This window comes from Lagenorhynchus albirostris, chromosome 13, assembly GCF_949774975.1.
Source record: "Lagenorhynchus albirostris chromosome 13, mLagAlb1.1, whole genome shotgun sequence".
NCBI lineage: Eukaryota > Metazoa > Chordata > Mammalia > Artiodactyla > Delphinidae > Lagenorhynchus > Lagenorhynchus albirostris.
In genome coordinates this window covers 70,351,073-70,373,545 of record NC_083107.1, presented here as the reverse complement: position 1 = coordinate 70,373,545, position 22,473 = coordinate 70,351,073, and the positions used below count along the sequence as shown (strand labels likewise).

The window sequence follows — 22,473 nt, the reverse complement described above, 5'->3', positions numbered from 1 at the left end:
AGAGGGCTCCACACCCCCTCCTTTCTGGTGGGGAATCCCTGAGCTGGAGGGAGCTGCTGATCGGCCACGGGGAGGAAGGGAGGGAGGGAGGGGGCAGCCATCCTTCAGCTGGGCTTCAGCAGACGGGGCAAGGATTCCAGAACACCCTGCCTTGCCCCAGAGGACCTGCTGCTGTGAGAGAGACCAGTCTGTACCCAGAGCCTGAAATCTGTCTTTTATAACACGAGCCAAGAAAGGGAGCCGATGAGCCTTGGTGACCAAGATTGAGGAGCGTCCCCGTCCTGTCTCCTTGTCCCAGAGCCACTCAGACCCACCCAGCCAAGGTCTCCATCCCCCCAGACCCTTCCTCCCTCAGCCTTCTCAACCCTGGTGTGACCCCCCACTTTGATGCGAGTGCTATTCTAGGACCCAGGAGCAGGGAGAAGGAAGGGGGTCCAGGGTGCCGTCCCAGCATTCCCGGGGGCTGCTCCGGGGGATGGGGGGCAAGGAACAGAGCCTGCGGCCCTGCGTCAGGCTCCAGCTGAGGCCCACACCCCGCAGGCCTCTGGCCTAGGAAGCTCGTCACCTTCCACCCTCCCCTGGCTGTCAGGGGCCTGCCCTGCCCCTCCCTCACCAGGGGTCGATGAGAATCTCAACCAGGGCGGTGCAGAGCAGGACGACACAGGAACAGCTGAAGGCGGCCCCACTCTGCTTCTCCTTCTCCACCGAGTAGCGGGTTTCCATCTCGCGGTCCATGAACCGCATGGACAGGAAGAAGGTGTTTCTCTTCTTCACTCTGCAGTGCAAACAAGCCCTATGAGATGCAAACATCACATCTGTCTCTGCCCGCCAGGAAGGGGCCGTATTTACGATGACTGACTTCCTGGACCCTACGCTGGGGCCAGACAAGGCATGTGCCAAGGGCAAGGGGCCAGCTGCCTGAGGGGCCACTTACACCTGGGCGGACTCCCGCTCCAGCAGGGCCTCGTTGAGCAGCTGGTTGAGCTCGTGCTCGTCCTCGGAGGCGTCCACCACGCGATCGGCCAGGTCCTGAAGCCGCAGCCTCCGGCGAGGGTTAGGGAACGAGGGGTTGTCAGCCTGCAAGGCAGTGTGGCAGCGTTGGGGGGCAGGCGGGATGGAGGGGGGAGAAGTTGGGGAAAGACAGGGTGGTGTTGGGGGGAAGGGGAACTAAAGGGATCACACGAGCACCAGCCCCTTGAGTCTCAAGATCATTTCTCGGGAAAAGTCTTCCCTGTGCTGTCACGTGGCTCCGTGCTGCAGTCCTTCCTGGTTTCCCTGGGACTCCAGGTCCCAGGCCCTGTGGCCCCTAACAGAAGCTCTGCAGTGATCGCCCACTAGTGGCGGCGTGGGGAGCAGCCACCGGGTGCCCGAGTGGGAGACCTGGAATTTGAGGCTGCTGCTGGTCAGCGGGGTCCTGGCACCTCCTGCTACGAGGATGGGGGTGTCACGCAGCCATACCCTTCGGCATCCTTGGGGACGTAGAAGACCCCCCACCCTACGCTTAAGGGCGCTCTTAAAGGAGCTCAGATCCGGCTCATTTGGGGGAGGAAGACCTGAGGCGGAAAGCTACGGAGAGAAAATAACATCCTTATTGCTAGTGGGGTGGTAGGACTGGGGTACCCCCTACCATTTTTATTCCTGGTCACGAAGGAAAAGCCTCCGCTCCAAACACATGAATCCAGACTATGGTTACACAGCCATCAGCCCAAATAACAACTGGGAACGGGCTGGTCAGCGCTGTCTGCACGGGTCTAAGCGTGTGTCTGGAAGCCGGAATCCAGATACCCTGGGCTTAAGCTCAGGCGTGCTGCTGGTTGAGTCTGACCCCGTGTAATCCATGTCCCCCCGGCCCCAATTTTCTTCTCTGTAACATGATGTGGACGTTCCGTTCCAGCACCAGGAACCTCTGTCCCTGAAGCGTGTCGGGAGCAGCGCGACACTGGCTAATTGTGAGGAAAGAAAACCTCCGGCCGCTAAGCCTCTGCGTCCTTCTTGTGAGTGAGTTACACTGAGTCTGTATTAACACTTTCCATCAAGAAACTCACAATAGGGAAAAGCTACTGAGTGCTGTGGTGCTCAAGGAAAACCCAGTTTATCTTCAGCCCTCTACCCTTGTCTTCCAGCACGTGATCTACAGGCACGGGGCAGTTCTGTCTCCCCTGCAGCGAGACCAGCGGTGTGGCCGACCAGCTCACGGCAGCCTCCGCGAGGCCGAGACCCGTCTCAGCACTGGCCTCTGTCCGTGGATAGACTCAGGAAGCTCTTTAGTAGTGGATGGATCCTGGACGCTCTCCCAAGGTGCACCCCATCCTCAGGGGGCCATCCTGTTCATTCCTTCGGAAACCCCTCATCCGTGCACAGGACTTGTGGGGTTTGGACCTAGCCAGAGAGGTGAGCCCAGCCCTCTAGTGTCACTTCTGAAACAGCTCTGGATCCCAGAGAAATTTCCGTGGGGGTCCTCACTGCCCTCAGATCTCTAGGATTCTGGGACATGGGAGCCAGACAAGGCCTCGGAAGTGAGCACCTCTTCTGACCTCAGCCACCTCCACCCCATGTAACTGACGAGGAGACAGTGAGGTCAGGGGGCGGGGCGGTGACCAGCCCAAGGTTACACAGCCACCGAAGACAGAGGCCAGGCTAGGGGCCAGGCCATCCCGGGCCTTGCCCCGCACGTACCTGGGCTTCTGGCTCCTCGGAGGTGGAGCCGCTGGTGTGGATGCTCCCGTTGGGCTCCTTGGTCTCAATGAGGGCAGGGGAGCCGGGCTTTGAGGAAGGTGGCGCTCCGTTCAGCAGAGTCTGCAGCAGAAGGGAGTGGCCGTCAGGAGCCCCCAGGCACTGCCAGATGCCCACCCAGCGTGGGGTTGGGCTGCTCTCAGTCTGGAATCTTCCTACCAGAGTTCAGAGACCTTGTAACCTTAGAAATCTCACTATTCAGTTCCTTCTCTAGACCATCAATTTTAAAACGCTGTAATTTTCTAGTATCCATTTCTAGTATTACAACTTTTCTAAGCAGAGAAAGACCCTATTGTTCCAACTCCTATTTTCAAAACAGTAACTCAGTGACACAGTGATTCACAGAGATCTTTTCTGGGGTCGAGCCCTGTCAAATGCCCTCCAAAAGTCTGAATAAATTCCATAAACCAATTTCCCCAATGATCATTTAATTTACTCTGTCAAGGAAAAATACTGCTCTATACAGGAAAACAGCTCATTCATTCATTTACCAAGTATTTACTGGGTACCTACTGTGTGACAGAACTGTTGTAACTCCTGGGGACACAGAATGTTCTAACCTCAGAGCCCACCTTCTAGTGAGGACGGCCGGACATCAGCGAAGTAAAGAAGTACATGATTACAGAAGGTCAGAGAGCAGTGATCTGGAGAGGTGTAGGCAAGGGACACAGGGATTGCTGGGGAGTGACGGTCAGGGGAGTGGGGGAGGTGTCACCATGAAGATGACATTTCCATGAAGACCCGGAGCACATCACGCGGCTCTCAGGGACGGGTTCCAGCAGGCGGAAGCCCAGAGCGGGCTGGAGGCCTGGAGTGTCTGAGCAGCAGCCAGGAGGGTGGCGCTGCCCAAGCCCAGTGAGTGAAAGGGGCGGGGCGGTGAGGACCTGCTGGATGGGGTTCCTGACCTCAGGGGACTTTGGCTCTTCCTCTGAGATGGGGCCTGAAGGAGGGTGTGGAGCGGGCAGTGCGGGGTGGGGGTGGGTATGTGTGTGTGATATGATTTCACCTAACACCCCAGCAGGATCACTCTGGCTGCTGTGTGGAGACGGGGGCGGGGGGGGGTGGGCAGAGCAGGGTGACAGACTGGGAGACCACTGCGCTGACCCAGGCATGAGATGGCTCGGACGAGGCGGCGGCTGCCAGGGTGTGAGGAGAGCGGGGCGAGAGCTATAGCTTGCAGGGAGGGGCTCATGGATTGTAGAGGGGGGTCAGGATGTCTCCAAAGGTTTGGGGCTCAGCAGTGAAAAGAACGGAGTTGCCACTGATTGAGATGGGGAAGACTGAGGAAGAGTGGATTTTAGGGTAGAGAGATCAGGAGCTCAGCTTTGGACTGTTATACACAGATGGAGATGCACACGTGGCTGCAAGTTTAGTGCAGGGATGCCGGTTGGGGCTGAGATCTCAATTTGGGAGTTGTCGGAGATGGCATTTAAAACAACTGAATGAGGGCTTCCCTGGTGGCGCAGTGGTTGGGAGTCCGCCTGCCGATGCAGGGGACACGGGTTTGTGCCCCGGTCTGGGAAGATCCCACATGCCGCGGAGCGGCTGGGCCCGTGAGCCATGGCTGTTGAGCCTGCGCGTCTGGAGCCTGTGCTCCGCAACGGGAGAGGCCACAGCAGTGAGAGGCCCGCGTACCGCAAAAAAATACAACAAACAAACAAACAAAAAACAACTGAATGAGACTAACAGCAAGGTCAGTATAGATGGGAGGTGTCTTTTTAACACTTTGGAAAGGATCCACTGTGACAATTCCCCTCACACTCTCCTCCTTATCACTTTGTTCAGCTAAACCCCGGGGAGAGGCTTCTGCAGATGGAATGGTATTTGCTCCTATGAGGCCCAGGGAAGCCGCCGTCACCACTTTCCCTACTGCTTCCCATTATCACTCACACATCATTCACGCGTTTATCTCTGCGCTTGACTACTTCTGACTGACTGCTGAGCAGGTTTGGTGATTTGCTGACATGGCCTTCTCGGAGCACATCTTGAGTTGGAGACATCTTAAACAATTACTGAGCTAATCACATGGGCTTATGATAATGGCGTTAAGTTGTTCACTTAACGCACACTGGGGGCTGACAGTTGCTGCAGCGCCTTGTAGGGAAGACGACTGGTATAATCTACAGCAGCTCAACTTCTAAGTTCCCCGAGACAGATGCGTCACAGTGCTGGGCACGAAGCGGATGCTTGATACACAGCTGATGAGCACAGTATGACAGAAGGTTCAGCTCTCTAACAAACAAAAAGCGTCTACAAACCAGAGGCGGAAAAAGCCCTCCAAGGTTAGATGTGAATATGCAATTCACAGAAGAAAATCACCAGACTGACAACCATGTTACAAGTGTCCAGTCTTACTAATAACTAAAGAAACGCGATTAAAACTATAAGATACCGTGGGTTCATCTTTCAACTGAACGAAGAAAAAAAGTGAGGAAAGAGCCAGCACAGGCACAGGGAGGGTGGCAGGAGGTAAGTAGCAGGCACATGGGTTAAACTTTCAACGTACAGAACCTTTAACCCAGCTTTTCCACTTTGCGACATCTACGTTTTTTAGGTAGGGGCACTAAGAAACAGTTAAAAGTCAACTTTACAACACACTAAAAACCCGGATTGCCCCAAAACGTCAGGAAAATTAGTTTTGAAGGGAACAGCGCCCAGGTTTCCATGAGAAATGGGCCCCCTCATTTGTCTGATGGAGCATTTACGAAGAAGTCTAACTCCCGTTCATTGGAAGCTGTCGCCTGTGCTCCTGTCCTGTGTGGCAGCACCCAGGCCACGGGGCTCAATGGCCCACAGCCCGGACCCCACTCCTACTCACCCAGAGCCTCTGTGCTAGTATTTTAAGCTACACGTCCACGAACTCCACTTTTCTCTAATTGGAAAACTGAATAATGACTCCTGCACACCAGCTTCGTAAAGACACTGCTGCCAGGGCCCCATCCGTAACCCTCCCGGGGGTGTCAGGTGCCAAGAACAACTCCTGAGTCAAATGACGCACCATGCAAGGGTTGATTAAATAAAATGAGAAAATGCAAGATCAGAACGAACAGGAATGCGTGTGGTTGTCACAAAGATACGTTTGACTGCTGCCCTATGACTTCAAGGTGGTCACCAGTACAACCAAATTTGTGGGTAATTTTTTTAAAGGAACAGCATTTTTAAATGTACTAAAAACGTTTTTTGCCAGAAATGGTAAATGTTCTGTCACTTCACAAAGGTAGCTGATTTCTCAAATTGCTGTCGATCACCATCTTGTAAAATAGCTTAGAAGATGCACTGTTCATTTGTTCCAGTGAACATACTGAAGTTGTGCATGTAGCACTCTTTTTTTAAAGAATAAATTTATTTATTTATCTTTGGCCGCGTTGGGTCTTCGTTGCTCCACACAGGCTTTCTCTAGTTGTGGCGAGCGGGGGCTACTCTTCGTTGCGGTACGCGGGCTTCTTGTTGTTGTGGCTTCTCTTGTTGCAGAGCGTGGGCTCTAGGCGCGCGGACTTCAGTAGTTGTGGCCCGCAGGCTCAGTAGTTGTGGCTCGCGGGCTTAGTTGCTCCGCGGTGTATGGGATCTTCCCGGACCAGGGCTCGAACCCATGTCCCCTGCACTGGCAGGCGGATTCTTAACCACTGCGCCACCAGGGAAGTCCCCTAGCACTCTTAAAATATGAAGACTCAATAATTTTGTGACCAGGTCAAGTCTCATTTCATGGGGCTCCACTTTCCGCCGTGACATTCCCTAATTTTCTGCAGGACAGCTTCCTACTTTTCTGAGTTCTTTAGAGCATTTACTGTAGCTCAGACTTCACACTGGGCACGAAATATTTACCTCGTACTACCCTTTGCTCCAACACTCAGCAGCTAGCGGGACCTCTCACAGTCCTGCCAACTCTTCTACAGTCTCACCTCCAATCCCTGCCTTTCCCTCCCCGCCGGCCCAGGGGGTGGGTGGAGGACTCACCGAGCCGCTGAGGCCATTTTGGGCAGCTGTCCTCTTCACCTCTGGCTTGGACGCAATGATGAGGTAGGTTTCGATGCCCTTCTCATCCAGGTAATCACAGCGGCTGCCCCCATCGCCTGGCTCCACGTCGAACTCGCCTTTCAGGCAGTCCATGGTGCTCTGGGAGATGTGCACACGCCTGGGTTCGGGCGAGAGGGGCCCTGAGCACAGGCCCCGTGGCAGCCCCCGCCCTACCCCCGGGGACAGAGGCGGAGCGGCAAGTTCTAGCGCTAAGTGGCTGTGTAGGCGGCCCGGCACCTCCCCTTCTCTGAGCCTCAGCTTCAATCCATGAGACAGTTTGTCCTCAGGCTGCTGAGGGTATCAAATGAGATGAGGAATCTGAAGTCTGCTCTGAACACTAAGGTCAGAAGGCCTGGTTATCATCCACCCGGTGTGATTCTCCGCTGCAACACCTGCTGTCAGGGGGTAATAGCCTGTTTCTGGGGAGTCACCACTAGGGAGAGAACTGTCACTGCCTCCGAGAGAAGCCTCCTGACCCAGGCGGGGAAGGTTTCACCGCCTCCTTGGTCCACCCTGAGGGTGGGGCCTGCCCCACCTGACTGGCCAAGTCTGTAAAGAACTCAGGAAAGACGTGCAGGTGCCTCAGAGCCTGTTAGGAGACTCTCGCTGCTAATAGTGCCCTTCGGGGTGACCTGCGCACTAAAGGAGCTCCAGCCCTGACCTCAGAGCCCCAAGGCCCTGCAGAGGGTAAAGGGGGCAGGAGGACAGACTCCTGCAGAGCCCCAGGCAGGAAAGGCCCAGGAGGCAGGCGCTGGAAGAACACTGCTCCTGGGTGGGAAGGGCTGCTTCCTCGAGGCCCCTTGTCCCTCGTCTGGGCCACAACCCTGAGATGGATGGGACGGTCCCCTCCCCTGGCCCCGGGAAGGAACGCGCGCTCACCCGGGGATGCCGCCGGCCTCCATCTTGTTGGCCACGGTGACGTCGGTGGACCACACGTCGTACTGCCAGCGCTTCTGGCCCAGGACACCCCCCAGCACGGTGCCTGTGTGCACCCCGACTCGCATGTCCACCCCAGTCTTCGTCTTCTCCCGTACATACCTGCCAGGTACACACAGAAAGGAGGAGGGGTCAGGCCTGCCCACAGCCAGGTGGCCAGCCCCCTCCCCAGCCCCCCAGTGGGAGGAATTCTGCACAGCCTTCCTCCCCTCCAGGCTACAGGGCCTACAGGCTGCCCCCATTGCTTTCTGCCCACATCTGAGTCACCCACAGCTGGGGCTACAGCAGGCAGTGGCCAAGGCCAGACTCAGCAACCACAGGCCAGTGTGACTCGGGGTGGGGATGGAGGGGCAGGAAACAGCAGAGACCCTCTGCCCCTGGGGGACCTCCAGCTGTTCTCTCCCAGCCATCCGTTTACTCATGTGTGCAGCTGACCTGCACTGAGCGCCTACTGTGTGCCAGGCCCTGCGCTACATGCTGTGTGTGCAGAGGGGAAGAGCTCCTTGCTTGAGATCTCCAGGAGGAGACAAACACGAATTTCAGCACTTTGCCCAACAGTGATGGGAGTAGAGGTAAGAGTCTCTAAATCCTGAACTATGGCCCCAGGGGAAAGGCAGCATCTGCTTCTTTCCAGCCAATCCTAGAGGGGGTTTAACCTGGAAGACAGCAAAAATGCAAAACCACCCCCTTGGAGACGGTGGTGAAGCACACGCCCAACTCCTGGACTCAGCAAGGGGCTTGCGGGGGCTGATACCACCCAGGGCCCACGAGAGGCCTTGAGTCGACGGCAGGGAGCAACCCCGCCCCCCCAGGGACCTCCGAGCCCACAGGCGCAGTGACAGCAGTGGGGAAGAGCCGGGGAGGCAGAGTTCACCACCTTAGAGGCTCACAGTGGTGCAGGCAGGAGCCTTGGCCGGGGCTCAGAAGCCAGGGTTCTAGTCCCATCTCTGCTGCCCAAACATCTCGTGACCTCAGCAGTCACTTCACTGCTATACTCGGGCTTCCTGATCCAAGAGATGGGCATGGAGATCTCTGAGCCTATCTGTCCTGGGGGGTCACGATGAGAAAACACGGAGAGAAGATATGCGGGGGGGACACTTGGGAGGAAAAGAAAGCAAATGGAAGGTGGCAGAATTTCATGATGACCGCACCTTCCAGCAGAAAAAACTAGCGTGGACTAAAGCTAGAAGAGGATCCCTTGGAGGCTGCAGTTTCCCTCAGCGGTGAGGAAGGTAAGCCTAGCCCGACTTCCCAGAGCCTGGGACTGACCATGCCGCACCCGCCTCATCCCCTGACGAGCCTGGCTCGGGGCCTCGGGACGCACAGGGCCCACCGAGACAGAGCAGCGCGGCAGGCGTGCTGGTGCCGGAGCCGGGACCCACGCTCCCCCCACTTACGAGATGGCCTCCACCATGGCGAGCCCCATGAGGATGGAGCAGACGGCGTGGTCCTCCCGGTAGTCAGGCAGCCCACAGATGCAGTAGTAACAGTCGCCCAGAATCTTAATCCGCAGCTGGTGGTATTTCTGAAAGGGCAGGTCCTGAGTCCCTCCTCGGCAAGGGGTTGTGAGGGGCAAAGAAAGCAGAGGACGGAGGGGTGGGCGGAAGTCCTGGGAGCCGGAGGAGGAGGGGAAGGCCCAGGTCACGAGGATGGCGCCCCCATCCCTCCCCGGAGAGCTGGGCGAGGGTCAGGGTACTTACGGCCGCCAGCTTGTCGAAGCGGGCGAAGAGCTCGTTGAGGAGCTTCACGAGCTCTTGGGCGCTGCAGGCTGAAGACAGCTGGGTGAAGCCCACGATGTCGGCAAAGAGGATGCTGCGGAGGGGGAGGCAGGCCCCGGTGGTGAGGACCCAGGCGGCGTGCCGGGCTCCACGCTGCCCACCGCCAGCTCCCGCTCCAGCCCTCAGGCGGCCAGGTCCCCGCTCGAGCCCCGAAGTGGTGAGACCCTGGCACGTGCCGGGCGCACTCAGGGCTCCGGCGTTTAGCTTATCTCGCGGGTGGCGTCTGTACAATGACGGGCCTGGACCACAGGACCCGTCTCGGCCCCAACACCTGGCAGCAAGGCGGCCCCTGCGGGGGCTGAGGCTCACACTGTGGGGTGGCCGTGTTTCCAGGGCCCGGGAAGACTCTCGAACCCCGCAGTGCTCCGCCGACCCCCCCAAAGCCCCCGTCCTGCGCTCGGAGCCCAGGCCTGCAGCCGGCGCACCTGACATTCTCGTGGCGGTACATGTACATGGTGTTGAACTGCTGCTGGTCCTTCTGGCTCTCGTCCTTCTTCATGTCCTTCAGCATCTCGTCTGCCACGTGCTTGGGCAGGATGGAAAGCATAAGGTTCTCCTGTGGGGGAGGAGAGACTGAGTGGGGAGGGCAGGGGCAGGCGCGGACACTCTGGGAAGAAACGCCCTTATCCTGGTGACAGGTGTCAGCCAGGAGCCAGGCGACCCTCCGCAGAGACCTTGCGGTGCACACCCCTCACTGGGAAGCAGCCGGAGGCCCAGGACAGGCCGCCTCCTGCCCTGAGCAGACTCAGCACCGTGACCTGAGCACCTTCAGAGCACGGACAGAGCTCAGAAACCCATGAAGAACCCCAGGCTTGGCTCTGTGCCTCCAAGGCACCCCCAATACCACAGGAAGGGTGACAGTGCCTACGTGTGCCCTTGAGGGCAGGGCTTCTGTGTGGCCCACCCCACGTTGCACAGGGCCATCACTCGAGAATCCAGATTCAATGTGACTGGAGACCTACGACATGCCAGGTACCACGCCAGGTGCCAGGCTACAAAGACGAGTGAGTCCAGGAGGTGCCTTGGAGGGCCCCGTGCAGGGACGCCCTGCAGGCAGATGCTTGGCGGCTCAGAAGCCGCGGGTCTGACCCAGCAGCAGAACAGGAGAGAGGAGACAAGTGACGGCGGGGGTGCTGGAGGGTGGGTCAGAGGAGGGGGAAACGCAGGCAGCGGCAACTTGTCGGGAAGGAACCGCCCTGTGCCCCCGGGAGGGGAGGGAGGTGACGGTGGTGCCTGCTGGAGGACGGTGGGAGAGGCTGAGGGAGAACCTCAGGTGCAGGTCTGCAGGATGGAAACGGCAAGGGAGCAAGAGAACCGCGCTAATGGCGGGGAGGCGACTAAACCGAGGCCCGCGGGATGAGGCAGCGGGAAGTGAGCTCAGCCTGGGAGAAGTGTGGGTGCAGAAGGAGGCAGAGGGGGCTGGGGGAACAAGAGATGTGGCTGGAGGTCGCAGCCTTGGACCCCGGGGTGGAGCAGTTCCGGGTGACCAGGCCCGTGCTGCAGGGTCAGCCGCTGAAAGGGGAGGAGGGGACGGGTGGGGCGCGCGGATCCGGGAGTGCTGTGTCCCGTGACCTAGGGCCGGGAGCTACCTGGGCAGGAGGGGTGGCCAGAAAACTAAGACCCGTGTCCTCAGCATCTGGGGTCTGACCAGGGGTCAGGGGCCACAGTGAAACTCAGGCTGCAGGTCCCAGGCCTCGGCAGTGATGCCAGCCCAGCGGTACAGGAGCGGGGACACACCTCCGCCACGGGCCTGGACTCAGTGGGCCCTGAGGCCAGAAAACCCAGCTCTACCTGCCTTTCAGACACACCTGCTCTGGGGTAGGAGCCTGAGGTGTAGAGGTCGACTCCTCTCCTCTGGTGGGCGCGGCCAAGAGGCCCCCAAGAGTCTGGCGTCGTCCCTGGGCCTCTGTCCCCACTGAGCCAGAGGACTGGGGCCTCAGCTCCCCTGGAGAAGACGGCTCAGCTGTAGGCGCGGCCCCTCCCTCCTCCTCCTAGGAAGGTCTGCAGGCCAGGAGCCCCCCACCTGCTCGCCATCACACAGGGAGGTAGGTCCCTGTGCCCTATCTCTGTTCTCACAGGGAGAACCAATCCTCTTTCTTGCGGTGGATACCACCGTAACAAGGCGGGCCCCTCTGCTCAGCATGCCTGACGCTGGCTCTAGCCTGAAGCACGGACAGTGGTTATTCCTGTTACCCTCCCATTTCCACAGCAATGTCTCTTCCACTGTTAAGAACCTCGCGGGTGGCACCATTACAGCTCAGGAATGAGAAGCCAAAATGACCCCAGTGCGCCCTGCCTGGCTCCACCCGAGCCCAGGAAGCAGCAACCGAGCCTCCCGGGGCCCTGCAGCCCAAGCAGAGCAGGTGGCAAAGCCGCTGCCCTGGCAAAGCTCTCAGCTTGGGAAGAAGATGAGCCTCCGGGAGGATTTTCAAGAAAAGCCAGAGACACGAGACCCTGCCTGCTCTCGAGGGTGGCCTGTGGAGAGAGCTGCTGGGGTCCTGAGCGGGAGAAGGAGACGGGGCTGAGGGGCAGCAGTGAGGGCTGGGGCAGGAATCCCAGGGGTCCCAGCCCACCCCACGTGCGGCCCTGCCCGTGCCAGGCTGGCAGGGACAGGGTCCGATCGCCTGGCTCAGACCCGAGCCCTGCCACTCGCCGCGCGATACCAGGCCATCATTAAACTTCCCCGTGCCCTGGTGTCCTCGCCCGTAAAACAGGAGGGCCGAGCGACTCGTTACCATAAAGCACTTAAAACGGTGTCCACGCATGGCAAGTGCTCCATATACGTTAGCTGTTCTCGTGTCACTTGATGTGAAGTGTCACTGAGGCACTGAGACAGAAGGTGTCTCAGAAAGACAAGGTCTAAACTTCCCCTGGGGCTTCCAAGCTGGCCATAGATTTATCGATGAAGAGCTCCAGAGGGACGTCAGGGTCAGCAGGAAACGTTTTGGTCCCTCGGCCAGGCCCTGTGAGCTCTGTCTGGTCCAGACATGATGATAAGGGGACACCAAGAGGGATCCTGCCTTCCACGTGCATCTCAGCCTTTCTCCCCTCAACGTGCATGCGGGATACATGCCAACGCAGGGAAGAGGCAGAGGCAGACGTGTGAGGGGCGTGGGCAGGGCCTGCCAGGCTGGGAAGAGCAGAGGGGGGCCACGGGACGCCGAGGAGCAGGAAAGTCACAGCGGGGCAGGGCCTGTCTCAGCAGCCACCCCCGACACAGGCAGGCCTTTCCCACGCTCCCCTCAGGCTCTTCCACAGAACTCTGTCCTCCCAGAAAAGCCATTCGGCTCCCTGGGAACCTTGGGGACATCAGAATGTAATCCAACCCTGTGAGGTGCCCGTGGCCCAATTTCCCTGGAAACAAGATGGGCCTCCCCGGAGGCAACCCGCACTGCCCTATCCTAGCACGGCCTGGGCTCCAGTACTGTCAACAAGGGCAGGATAAAGGCAGCAGCGGAAGCACAAAGCAGGGCAGCCCTGACACCCAGAACCCAGGTGCCTTGGAGGTCCACAGAGCGCGGAGGCCATGAGCTTATCTCTGGGGGTGCCACGTGGGGGATTTTCACTTTTTGCATCACGTGATTCTGTAACTTTTTGCAGGAGAAGAGATGAGTTCTGGGACTTCCCTGGTAGGCCAGTAGTTAAGACTCCGCACTCCCAATGCAGGGGGCCCGACTGATTCCTGGTCAGGGAACTAGATCCCGCATGCATGCCACAACTAAGGAGCCCGGGTGCCGCAACTAAGAAGCTGGCGAGCCGCAACTAAAAAGCCTGCATGCCGTAACTAAGACCTGGCACAGGCAAATAAATAAATGTTTTTTTTAAAAAAAGAGAGAATAGACGAGTTCTGAAAGCAGATAACCCTTAAATGTCAAATTTTCAAATAACAAGAAAGCAGCTGTGGTTGTAAAGGAAGGCTACCAATTGACCTGTGTGGTGTACGGCAACCCTATGGTCAACCTCAAAAGGTCAGCAGGCAGAGTCCACCTTAAGTCACTCTGATAAGACGAGTCTTAAATAAGAAGCAGGCGTACACAGAAAAAAGAACAATTTGTCAGATGAGAAAAAAATGCAACAGGCAGCTGCCACAGGACTGGACCGGAAAGAACATTCTAGTAGGTGGAGGGCAGGGGCAATAAAGTGGCCGAGTGGGCAGCGAAGGAGGGGCCGGGCCCACGTCGCAACCCCAGGACCTTGGTGACAGCCAGGCTCTGTTCCCCTCCCCCGCCACCTTCCACTTCTGAACTTCACACCCATGGATGGCTCCCCACCCGCGTGCTTCTCCACGGCACCGAGGCCTCCTCCCCGTGACACCCACCTGCCTTCCTGGCCCCAGCTCCCCCTGATTTCCTCGGTGGTCCCTCCTGGGTAGACAAGCAGGACTATTTGCTTTTCCCTGCTCTGGCGTCACTCTCTCTGGAACGGCCCCTCCTCACCCACCTGCCACCTCTCCAGAGCCCCCGGCCCCTGCCCAGGTGTGCTCCTCCCCTTCCTTACCTACACCCACTTCATACCAGTGTCTCTACTGATGCTGACCTTGTTTGCCCTTACATTTCAGAGATCCTCAACTCATTCCTGGATCCTGGCCTCTTTTAAGAGTGTATGATGCTAATGATGGATCTTCTAGAAAAATCCTCACACACACACAGAGGATCCTTAACATCCATCCTCAGAGTTGGGCTGAAGACCCCAACCTCCCTCATCCATGTCCTTGAAGAAGGAAGGAGGCTGGGATCCAAGTGCACTTGCCTGGCGGGTCCCACAGAGGGCACAGGGGTGGACAGGACAGGAGCCACCCAGGGCATCCTCGGGGCCCAGAGCTGGGGGATGTGTCTTGGTCTCCCCAGCAGACAGGCAGAGCCTGCTCTCACTAACACAGCAGTTGCTATATGTTTTGGGAGTCATAAGAATGTTCTAAGCCTCTGACCCATTAATGGCTCCTCTGGGAATTTATCCAACAGAAATAATCCAGAAGAAGTAAGAAGATTTATGTGTAAGAACTTTAATGCAGCATCACTTACACTTGTGGAGAAAACTATAAGCAGCCCAAAAGCCCAGAAAATGGCTAATTCGACTGTGACACGTCCTCTGGATGGAAGATTATGCAACCTTAAAAATGATATTGGTGAAAACTGTTACAAGAAAATGATGAGAGAGAAAAGCAAGACATGAAATTGTATTCTGTGAAGGTGACGCCGGATGCACACGCATCGAAATAATGGCAGAAGGACATACGCAAGAGAGAAAAGGGTAACAATGTGAGAGACGGAATTAACAGAAAACTTTACATGCTTTTCAAAATTGCTATATGGTTATTATACTGCTGCTGCTTCTTTTTTAAAGTATGTTTTAAACTGGAAATAAACACAAAACTTCCTGTTGCCTCCAGCTGTGACCCTGACCCCAGCTTGTCTGTAACTACCAGTTTTCTTAGAAATGGACCGTCCCTGCAAGGCCACTGAGCTGCCTCCAGACTCCCACATCTGCTTGGCTCTAACCTGAGAAAGGAGGCTGACGGTCAGGTGCGAAGCAAGCGGGAGACCACAGCCCCCGGTGAAACGGGAAGGAGGCAGCGGCCCTCTCTTAGGGGGCCACGCGACAGAACCGGCACCCTGGGCTGGCTTCTTTCTGCAGTTCTCAGAAGCACAGCAAGTCGCCAGGCACGTGGACACTAATGACCAGTATCAAGACCGTCCCTCTTCTTCCCTAAAACTTTCTCACCTACCCAGTATTTTCACGAACACGTCATATTGCCTCCACCTTGCAGGTGCCCAAATCGAGGTGTGGAGGGTTAGGTAGATTGTCCCGGTTCCTCGGCCGTAGGGGCAGACCCGGAACGTGGACCCAGGGCTCCCTGACCGATGGAACTGGTGGGTTTTTCTCCACCAAAAGACGTACTTTTCACACTCTAACTCTCTCACCTGCACCGGACGTTGTTCTGCTATGAATGTGAAGAAACAGAAGCGCCCAAATCTTATCTAGTAAAGACCTGACAACACGGCTCCCCTGGGGCTGAGCCCCGGTCCCCGTGCTGTTGTGTGGGACGGCGCGTCCTCTGTGGGTGCCTCAGCGTGCTGGCCCAGGCCCACCAGACCACAGCGGGGCAGCGGGGAGAGCAGGCCAGGCCAGGGCAGCTGCTGGGACTCTTCCTGATGCTCAGCAGAGAAGGAGGGGGAGGGTGCTGCTGGGGCGGACGCAGGGGAGGCCTGGGCTCAGTGCTGGGCAGGCCAGGAGACTGCCCTGAGCCCACCCCCCTTTCCTCACAGGCCGAGGGGAGGAGGAGAAGGGGGCCGATGCTGAGAGCTCTGCCTCAGTGACTGACAGTGGGCTCTGGACGTGACCAACTGTGAGGGCCCTGAGATGCTGGGTCACCCCAAAGCTGCAAGAGAAGCCAACTGCGGCAGCTCCAGAGGGGCTCACCTAGACGGGGGTGCCACCAGGTCTCCCCTACGGTCCAGTGAGCTGCCACTGGATTGACCACAAAGGGCCCAGAGGTGCGTGGTTCCTGTGCGAACCTCGGCATCACTCGACGCTGCTACTGGAGGAGCAGAAACTTCTGATGAGTCCCTGGACGTCTAGGCGCTGGGAGGTCCCCTGGTACAGCGGAGCCCATCCCACGGGACCAAGGCCTCATGACCCCAAGTCTGGCCTGCAGAGGGGAAGTCTCAGCATCACCTGGGGCTCACCCAACAAGGCCCAAGGATCCTCAGGTGACTGGTGACCACACTGAAGTTTGGAAGCACCATTTTATGAGCATTTGAGAAGGATCTGAAGGAAAGGAAAGCAAGGGGAAAGGCACAGTCATGGTCCTGTAGTGGAGAGGAGCTGATCGGTACACTCAGAGAGAGATCCTGCTGCCAAGGTCACTGCTGGAGACCCCCACCTCCAAGGCCATGTCCGAGCAGCAGGCAAAAACCTCAACCGGGACATGTGGATTAGAAAGAAGCAGAATGGGGACTTCCCTGCTGGTCCAGTGGTAAAGAATCCTCCTTCCAAGGCAGGGGATGCGGGTTCGATCCCTGGTCAGGGAACTAAGATCCCACATGCTACGGGGGGACTAAGCCCACGTGCCACAACTACTGAGCTCACGCACCTCAATGAGAGAGCCTGCGTGCCGCAACTACAGAGCCCACGCGCTCTGGACCCCATGCACCACGACTAGACCCACATGCCACAACTAGAGAGAAGCCCGTGCACCACAAAAGATCCCACATGCCTCAATGAAGACCCTGCATGCCTCAGCTAAGACCTGACACAGCCAAATAAAATAAAATAAAATAAAATATTAAAAAGAAGGAAGATACTAAAAAAAAAAAAAATGAAAGAAAGAAGCAGAACACTTGAAACCCAGAGGATAGGACAGCAGTGTGATTCATGTCAAGGTGGAAATGGCAACACACCTCCAGAAACTTGGACTCATACAGTCAAAGATGCAGAGGTCCAACACTCACCCAGCCTCCTCCAGGAAAGCCAAAACCCACTGATGACCACAGTCCCAGAGAACTGGGAGTAAAGAGGAGGATGTGACCAAAGTTTATCAGGAACTAATATAGTGGGCAGGGGGAGGATGCTCAATAATTTGGATAATCTTTTCCTTTAGTTTTTCTTCTCCCTTAACCCTTTTTTATTTTTTAAATTAGTTGTTTTGTAAGATTTTCAAAACTGAATTGGAACTGTCACCGCCCCCCACACCTCTTTAAAACTCCTGGTATTTTGAATTCTAACGCTCGGCATTCATTATCTTGTGAGTTCTTGTGATCAACTCCAGGCCCCTTCCTGTCATCTCTCCTTTATAAACATGACGTGAGCACAGAGGGCACTTTTTTCAGGACTCTGCCTTTTCAGGCTTGTGGTGCCCTGAAGTTCTGGCATGTGCTTGCTTCACTCTTGGACCATGACTTTAAGGGACACAGTGGAAGTTTGCCAGAAAACTGGACTGTGGGAAAATGACATTTCCTTACCTTGAAGCTACTTTTAAAATCTGATGGTCTGGACCGAAAGAAGGAATGGAAGTTGGAGGCTGAAGAGACAGACGTGGAGATAATAATGACTAACTCCAAAGCAGACTTTGCTGAAGAGACAAAGCATTTTAAAGATTTAAAAATCTTGTCAGAAGGAAGAGGAGTAGCTTTGGGGGGCAGAGCAAAAAAATCACTGAGCTGGGGTCGGGCCGCTAAGGCCCCTGCGACCTGGGGCATACACTTTGCCCCTTCGGCCTTGGTTGCTCACGTGTAAAATGGGTTCTCTCTTAAGGATCTCTTTCTTTGTTCAAAGTGGACATTTTTCCAGGAGAAACACTTGAGAAGATACAGACCATGTATCTATAAAATGTGTGGATGGCACGTCACTAGGACAACTGGTTAATATGGACTTTACCCCAGAGCAATCTGCTAAAATGTAGAGGGTCAACTTCAAAAGGGGTAAATGTAATAACCGCTACCTGAGTCCCCAAAACCAACTGCCAGACGACAGGACGGGGGCGGGACACAGTGTATCAACCCTGGGGGAAAAGTCTGGCCATTTGAGATGCTATTAGATTTTAAATGAATTCACAGCATAAAATGATGCCTACACAAGCCCCTTGGCCCTTAATAGAAGTTAAGGTCCCGAAAGAGGAGGCGGTGGAGCTTCTGGGTCCTCCCCACAACAAAGAAACAGATCTCCTGGGCCTTGGTCAGCGAGTGACCCTGTGGTGAGGGAGCCGGAGTCCGGTCACCTGAGGGTGGGTGGGAATAAGCCCAGAGAAGAGGGGGATCCGCCGCCCCATGGAGAATTAAAGTCTGAGGAATGCTGTTGTGCGGAAAAGGGATGAGTTTGCTCTGAAGGCCCCAGAAGGGAAGACTGCGGGGAACAGACTGCTGCTTCCCGCGGAGGGAGAATTCTCTAAAAGTCAAAACAGTGCAAACAAAGAATGTGCTGCCCCAGAGGTGGCGACCTCTCGTCCCCAGACACCGCGTGAGAAGGCGGCAGGAGGGGGCAACCACGGATGGAACCACCAGCAGAGGACAGGGACTCAGGGGCTCGGGGGCTGAGACACGGCTCCACACAGAGAAAGAAGGAGGGGTGAAGGGCCTCATGCAGCCTCTCCCCAGCCCTCAAGGCTCATCCTAAAAACACACGGCAACGGAAGGCAAGGCCCTGGCCCTCTGGGAAAAGAATCAGACACGGTCCAGAAAGAGACAGGAAGTTTCTAGTAGGCTTCATGGGTAGAGCAGAAAACTACTAAGATCCTGGGGAGAAGGACCCAGGCCTGCCCCAGGCAGGTGAGCAGACTGGGTGGGGCAAGGGATCCTGGTCCCTGGGAGAAGAGACCACAGTGCCCCGGGGCAGGACGCTCGGCCTCCTGGGCTGGGGTCTCCTCATATGAAAACGGTTACATGCCGAGCTGCTCAGGTGAGCCGTGAGCCCGGCCAGGGCACTGTCAGCATGGTCTCGGCCAGGCTCTGGGAAGGGACGGATCAAGCACGCCAGGCCTCGCCTTCCTGCTGCCCCAGGACTGAGACAGAGGAGGAGGCCAGCACCACTCCGAGGGGCCCCGAGTTGTTACAGCTGATGCTCTGATGAGGCATATTCAGGAGTTAATTACAGCAGGGTGGCCGCCAGGGATCTGGATAAACGAGCTTGGCTGATGAGAAGCTAAGTTTCTACAACATCCTTGTGAAAGGGGCAGAGGGAGGAAGACAGATTTAAGTGGAGAGACCTACAGTGCCCAGGTGGCTGGTACGTGTGCATGTGCGTCTGTGAGTGTGTGTGTCCAGCGTCTGTACAAAGTAAGCCCGTTAAGTCCGCCTGTCTATTTAAAGAATGTGTATGTCCTACGGGGTACACACACACACACACACACACACAGACACACACACACACACATACACATACATGTCACCACAACAGGCTGTGAGCAGACCCACAGCTGTCTGCAAACGTGTCTGTTCTGGTCCTGATCTGTCCACGTTCTTGGAGTTTGCAGGCCACTTAGAAGCCAAAAGGTCACTGGACCCCCCCAGGTGCCCATCCTGGCCTGAGCACCTGAGCAGAGGAGGCAGCAGGAGGAAGGGAACGCAGGGTAGGACCTGGCCTTTAGCCCAGGGAGGTCAGGGCCCAAACAACTCCTCTCTCCCTGATGAGAGGACGCAGGACCGCATCACGTGAAATCTGGATGCCCCAGTGCTGCCGCTCCTATGTGAGCAGACAGCCGCCCTGTAGAGCAGGGGCCCACACGTGCTGCCCCATCTAAAAGACATGGTCATGACCTCGGTCACTCAAAGTCATCAAAGAACAATCACTGGTCATCTAGGCAAGTCCCCAAGCTACATGCTGTGAAGCTCAGAGGCAAACAGTACTCCCAAGAGCCTGGATGAGCGGGGCAGTCAAGTCACTTGCCGACTGGCTGGTCTCCCAGGACAGGAGTGCTTTGCTGTCTTCTGCCAAAGGCCATGAGAGTTCAGAGGAGAGAGAGGCCGTGTAACTCAAAGACCCGCATATCTTTAAACAAGACCTCCATTGCAAAACAGGCTCCACGCCAGCAGCCCAGAGTCTCCCAGGTAGACGGGCTCCAAGACGGAAGCAGGACCACGTTCAATCTCAGTGTCGGGAGAACAGCCCGGAAACCACACAGACCCAGGGTCAGCCCAGAACCCTTACCCTGCTAGAGTGGGAGAGGGGATGCTGAGCCAGTGCAGCTGCTGGTCATCTGCCTGGCTCCTGCGCAGTCCCCAGAGATGGGCCACTGTGGGCCAACGTGACCACTATCTCAGGAGACTGCCCTTTGGGCCCAAAGACAGCCCACACGTGTGGCATCTGGAGCCCTCACCAAGAGAGCCTGGCACCAAGAGGGCGCTCCTTAGAGGTCTGATGAGCTAATGAGCTGTCAACCAGGAGACGTGGCCCAAGAGGCAAGCCATCACCCTCTAGAACAGCACTTTCTGCAGTCACGGAAATGCTCTGTAATTTGTGCTCTCCAATACGGTAGCCACGACCCAGCCACATGGAGCTACTGAGCACATGAAATGTGGCCAGTGCAATGGAGGAACTGACTATTTTTTTTTTTTAGTATTTATTTATTTACTTAGCTGCACCAGGTCTTTGTTTCGGCACATAGGATCTTTAGCTGCAGCGTACAGGATCTTTAGTTGTGGCATGCAGGATCTAGGTCCCTGTCCAGGGATCAAACCTGGGACCCCTACATTGGGAGCGTAGAGTTTTAACCACTGGACCACCAGGGAAGTCCTGAGGAACTGACTTTTAATTTTAAAATTTTAACTAATTTTAATTTAAATAGTCACAAATGGCTATGCAGCTCTAGAACACTACCGCAGCAATTAAGTCCAACTCGGAGGAACAGAGAGCAGCTGCCTGGAGCACTGTGTTGAGAAGGATGCCGACGTCACGTCTGTGATCAGTGGAAAAGATTGCTACTATGTCTGCCATGGAAGCACACATCACCTGCTTCCGTCTTGGACCCGAAGCAGCAGCTCACCTGCAGGCTAAAATCCTTAAAGCCATCATTGACTTCCCACTCTCTCATCTCTCGTTCTACCCAGCAGTAAGTCCTGTTGGCTCTGCCTTCAAAACATACCCAGAATCCTCTGTCCTCATCACCTCCATCCTGGTCTGGGCCATTATCCTCTCTCACCAAAATTACTGCAATGCTTCTAACTGGTCCCCCTGCTTCCACTGCTATCTCTTCTCCACCATAAGCCAGACTGATCCATTTAAAACCTACAACCCTCCAATGTCTCCCATTTCCCTCAAGGGAAAAGCCAAGGTCCTAATGAGGCCCTGTAGAATCTGGCCCCCATCACCTCTCTGCCTCACCTCCTACCTCTCATCCCCTCACTTCTGCTCCATCTGCACTGACCACCTTGACATCCTATGAACATACCACAGGGCCTTTGCACTTACTGCTCATTTCTCTGATCACTGCATGGCTCACACCCTCACTGCCTTCAGGTCTCTGCTCCAATCTCATCTTATCAGAAAGCCTTCTCTGGCCACACGATATTAAACAGCAACCTCCCTTCACTTCTGGCAGGCTCTATGCTCCTTCCCCTGCTTTGTTTTTCTCTACTGCCTGTCCTACTTCCTAACATAGCATTTGTTTAATGACTGTCTCCCCCACTAGAATCTGTTCTGTTCACAACTGTATCCCCAGTGTTTAGAAACGTGCCTCTGGGACTTCACTGGTGGCGCAGTGGTTAAGAATCCACCTGCCAATGCAGGAGACATGGGTTCGAGCCCTGGTCCGGGAAGATCCCATATGCTGTGGAGCAACAAAGTCCGTGAGCCACAACTACGGAGCCTGCACTCTAGAGCCTGTGAGCCACAACTACTGAAGCCCACGCGCCTAGAGCCCGTGCTCCACAACAAGGGAAGCCACCGCAGTGAGAAGCCCGCGCACCACAACAAAGAGCAGCCCCCGCTCGCCACAACTAGAGAAAAGCCTGTGTGCAACAACGAAGACCCAACGCAGCCAAAAATAAATAAATAAATTTATAAAAAAAAAAAAAAAGAAACGTGCCTCAAATATTTGTGGGATGAATCCTCTCTTTTAGACAGTCTGACAATCCTATTCTGTTCCCATTTCACGGGCAAAGAAATGGGGGCTCAAAGGGCATAAGTAATTGGCTCAAGGTCATGGTGCAAGTAAGTGGCCTGGCTCAGATGTGAATGCAAGCTTCACTCTGCACCCTGTGTTGTCAGACATTTCCATTTCTCAGGGCAGTCAGAAATACAAGTTTTTATATAGAATGTCCAAATTTTTAAGTATTAGAAATTTTTGAAGCTCTGGGCAGGTCAAACAAAACAGAAACTGACAGGCCAGATGTAGTCTGGGGACTACTCACCTAATTCTCCTCACGTAGATCTCCCAAATAGAGGCCCTCACCGGGAGGGAGGGCCAACTCCCCTTCTGGGTTTTGTCGTGATGATTAAATGAGATAATTCAGTAAAAACTCAGCTCAAGACTGGGCAGAAGTAATTGTTAAAAACAAAACAAACAAACAAAAAACGACTC

General features: G+C 55.8%; 1 protein-coding gene across 8 annotated transcripts in view; it reads right to left on the bottom strand.

The window, feature by feature from the left end:
* ADCY3 (adenylate cyclase 3) overlaps nucleotides 1–22,473 on the bottom strand; it is a 98,586-nt gene that overhangs the window by 28,675 nt on the left and 47,438 nt on the right. For 5 of the 8 annotated variants that reach the window (XM_060169735.1, XM_060169736.1, XM_060169739.1 and 2 more), the window contains exons 4-11: nucleotides 9,887–10,017; nucleotides 9,384–9,495; nucleotides 9,081–9,208; nucleotides 7,627–7,785; nucleotides 6,688–6,865; nucleotides 2,677–2,796; nucleotides 935–1,077; nucleotides 614–793 (exon numbers count right to left, since the gene is read on the bottom strand). In XM_060169735.1, the coding sequence (XP_060025718.1) occupies nucleotides 614–793; nucleotides 935–1,077; nucleotides 2,677–2,796; nucleotides 6,688–6,865; nucleotides 7,627–7,785; nucleotides 9,081–9,208; nucleotides 9,384–9,495; nucleotides 9,887–10,017 (1,151 nt within the window). The remainder of the gene's footprint in view (nucleotides 1–613; nucleotides 794–934; nucleotides 1,078–2,676; nucleotides 2,797–6,687; nucleotides 6,866–7,626; nucleotides 7,786–9,080; nucleotides 9,209–9,383; nucleotides 9,496–9,886; nucleotides 10,018–22,473) is intronic. The other 3 variants (XM_060169737.1, XM_060169742.1, XM_060169738.1) reach the window with 2 other exon arrangements.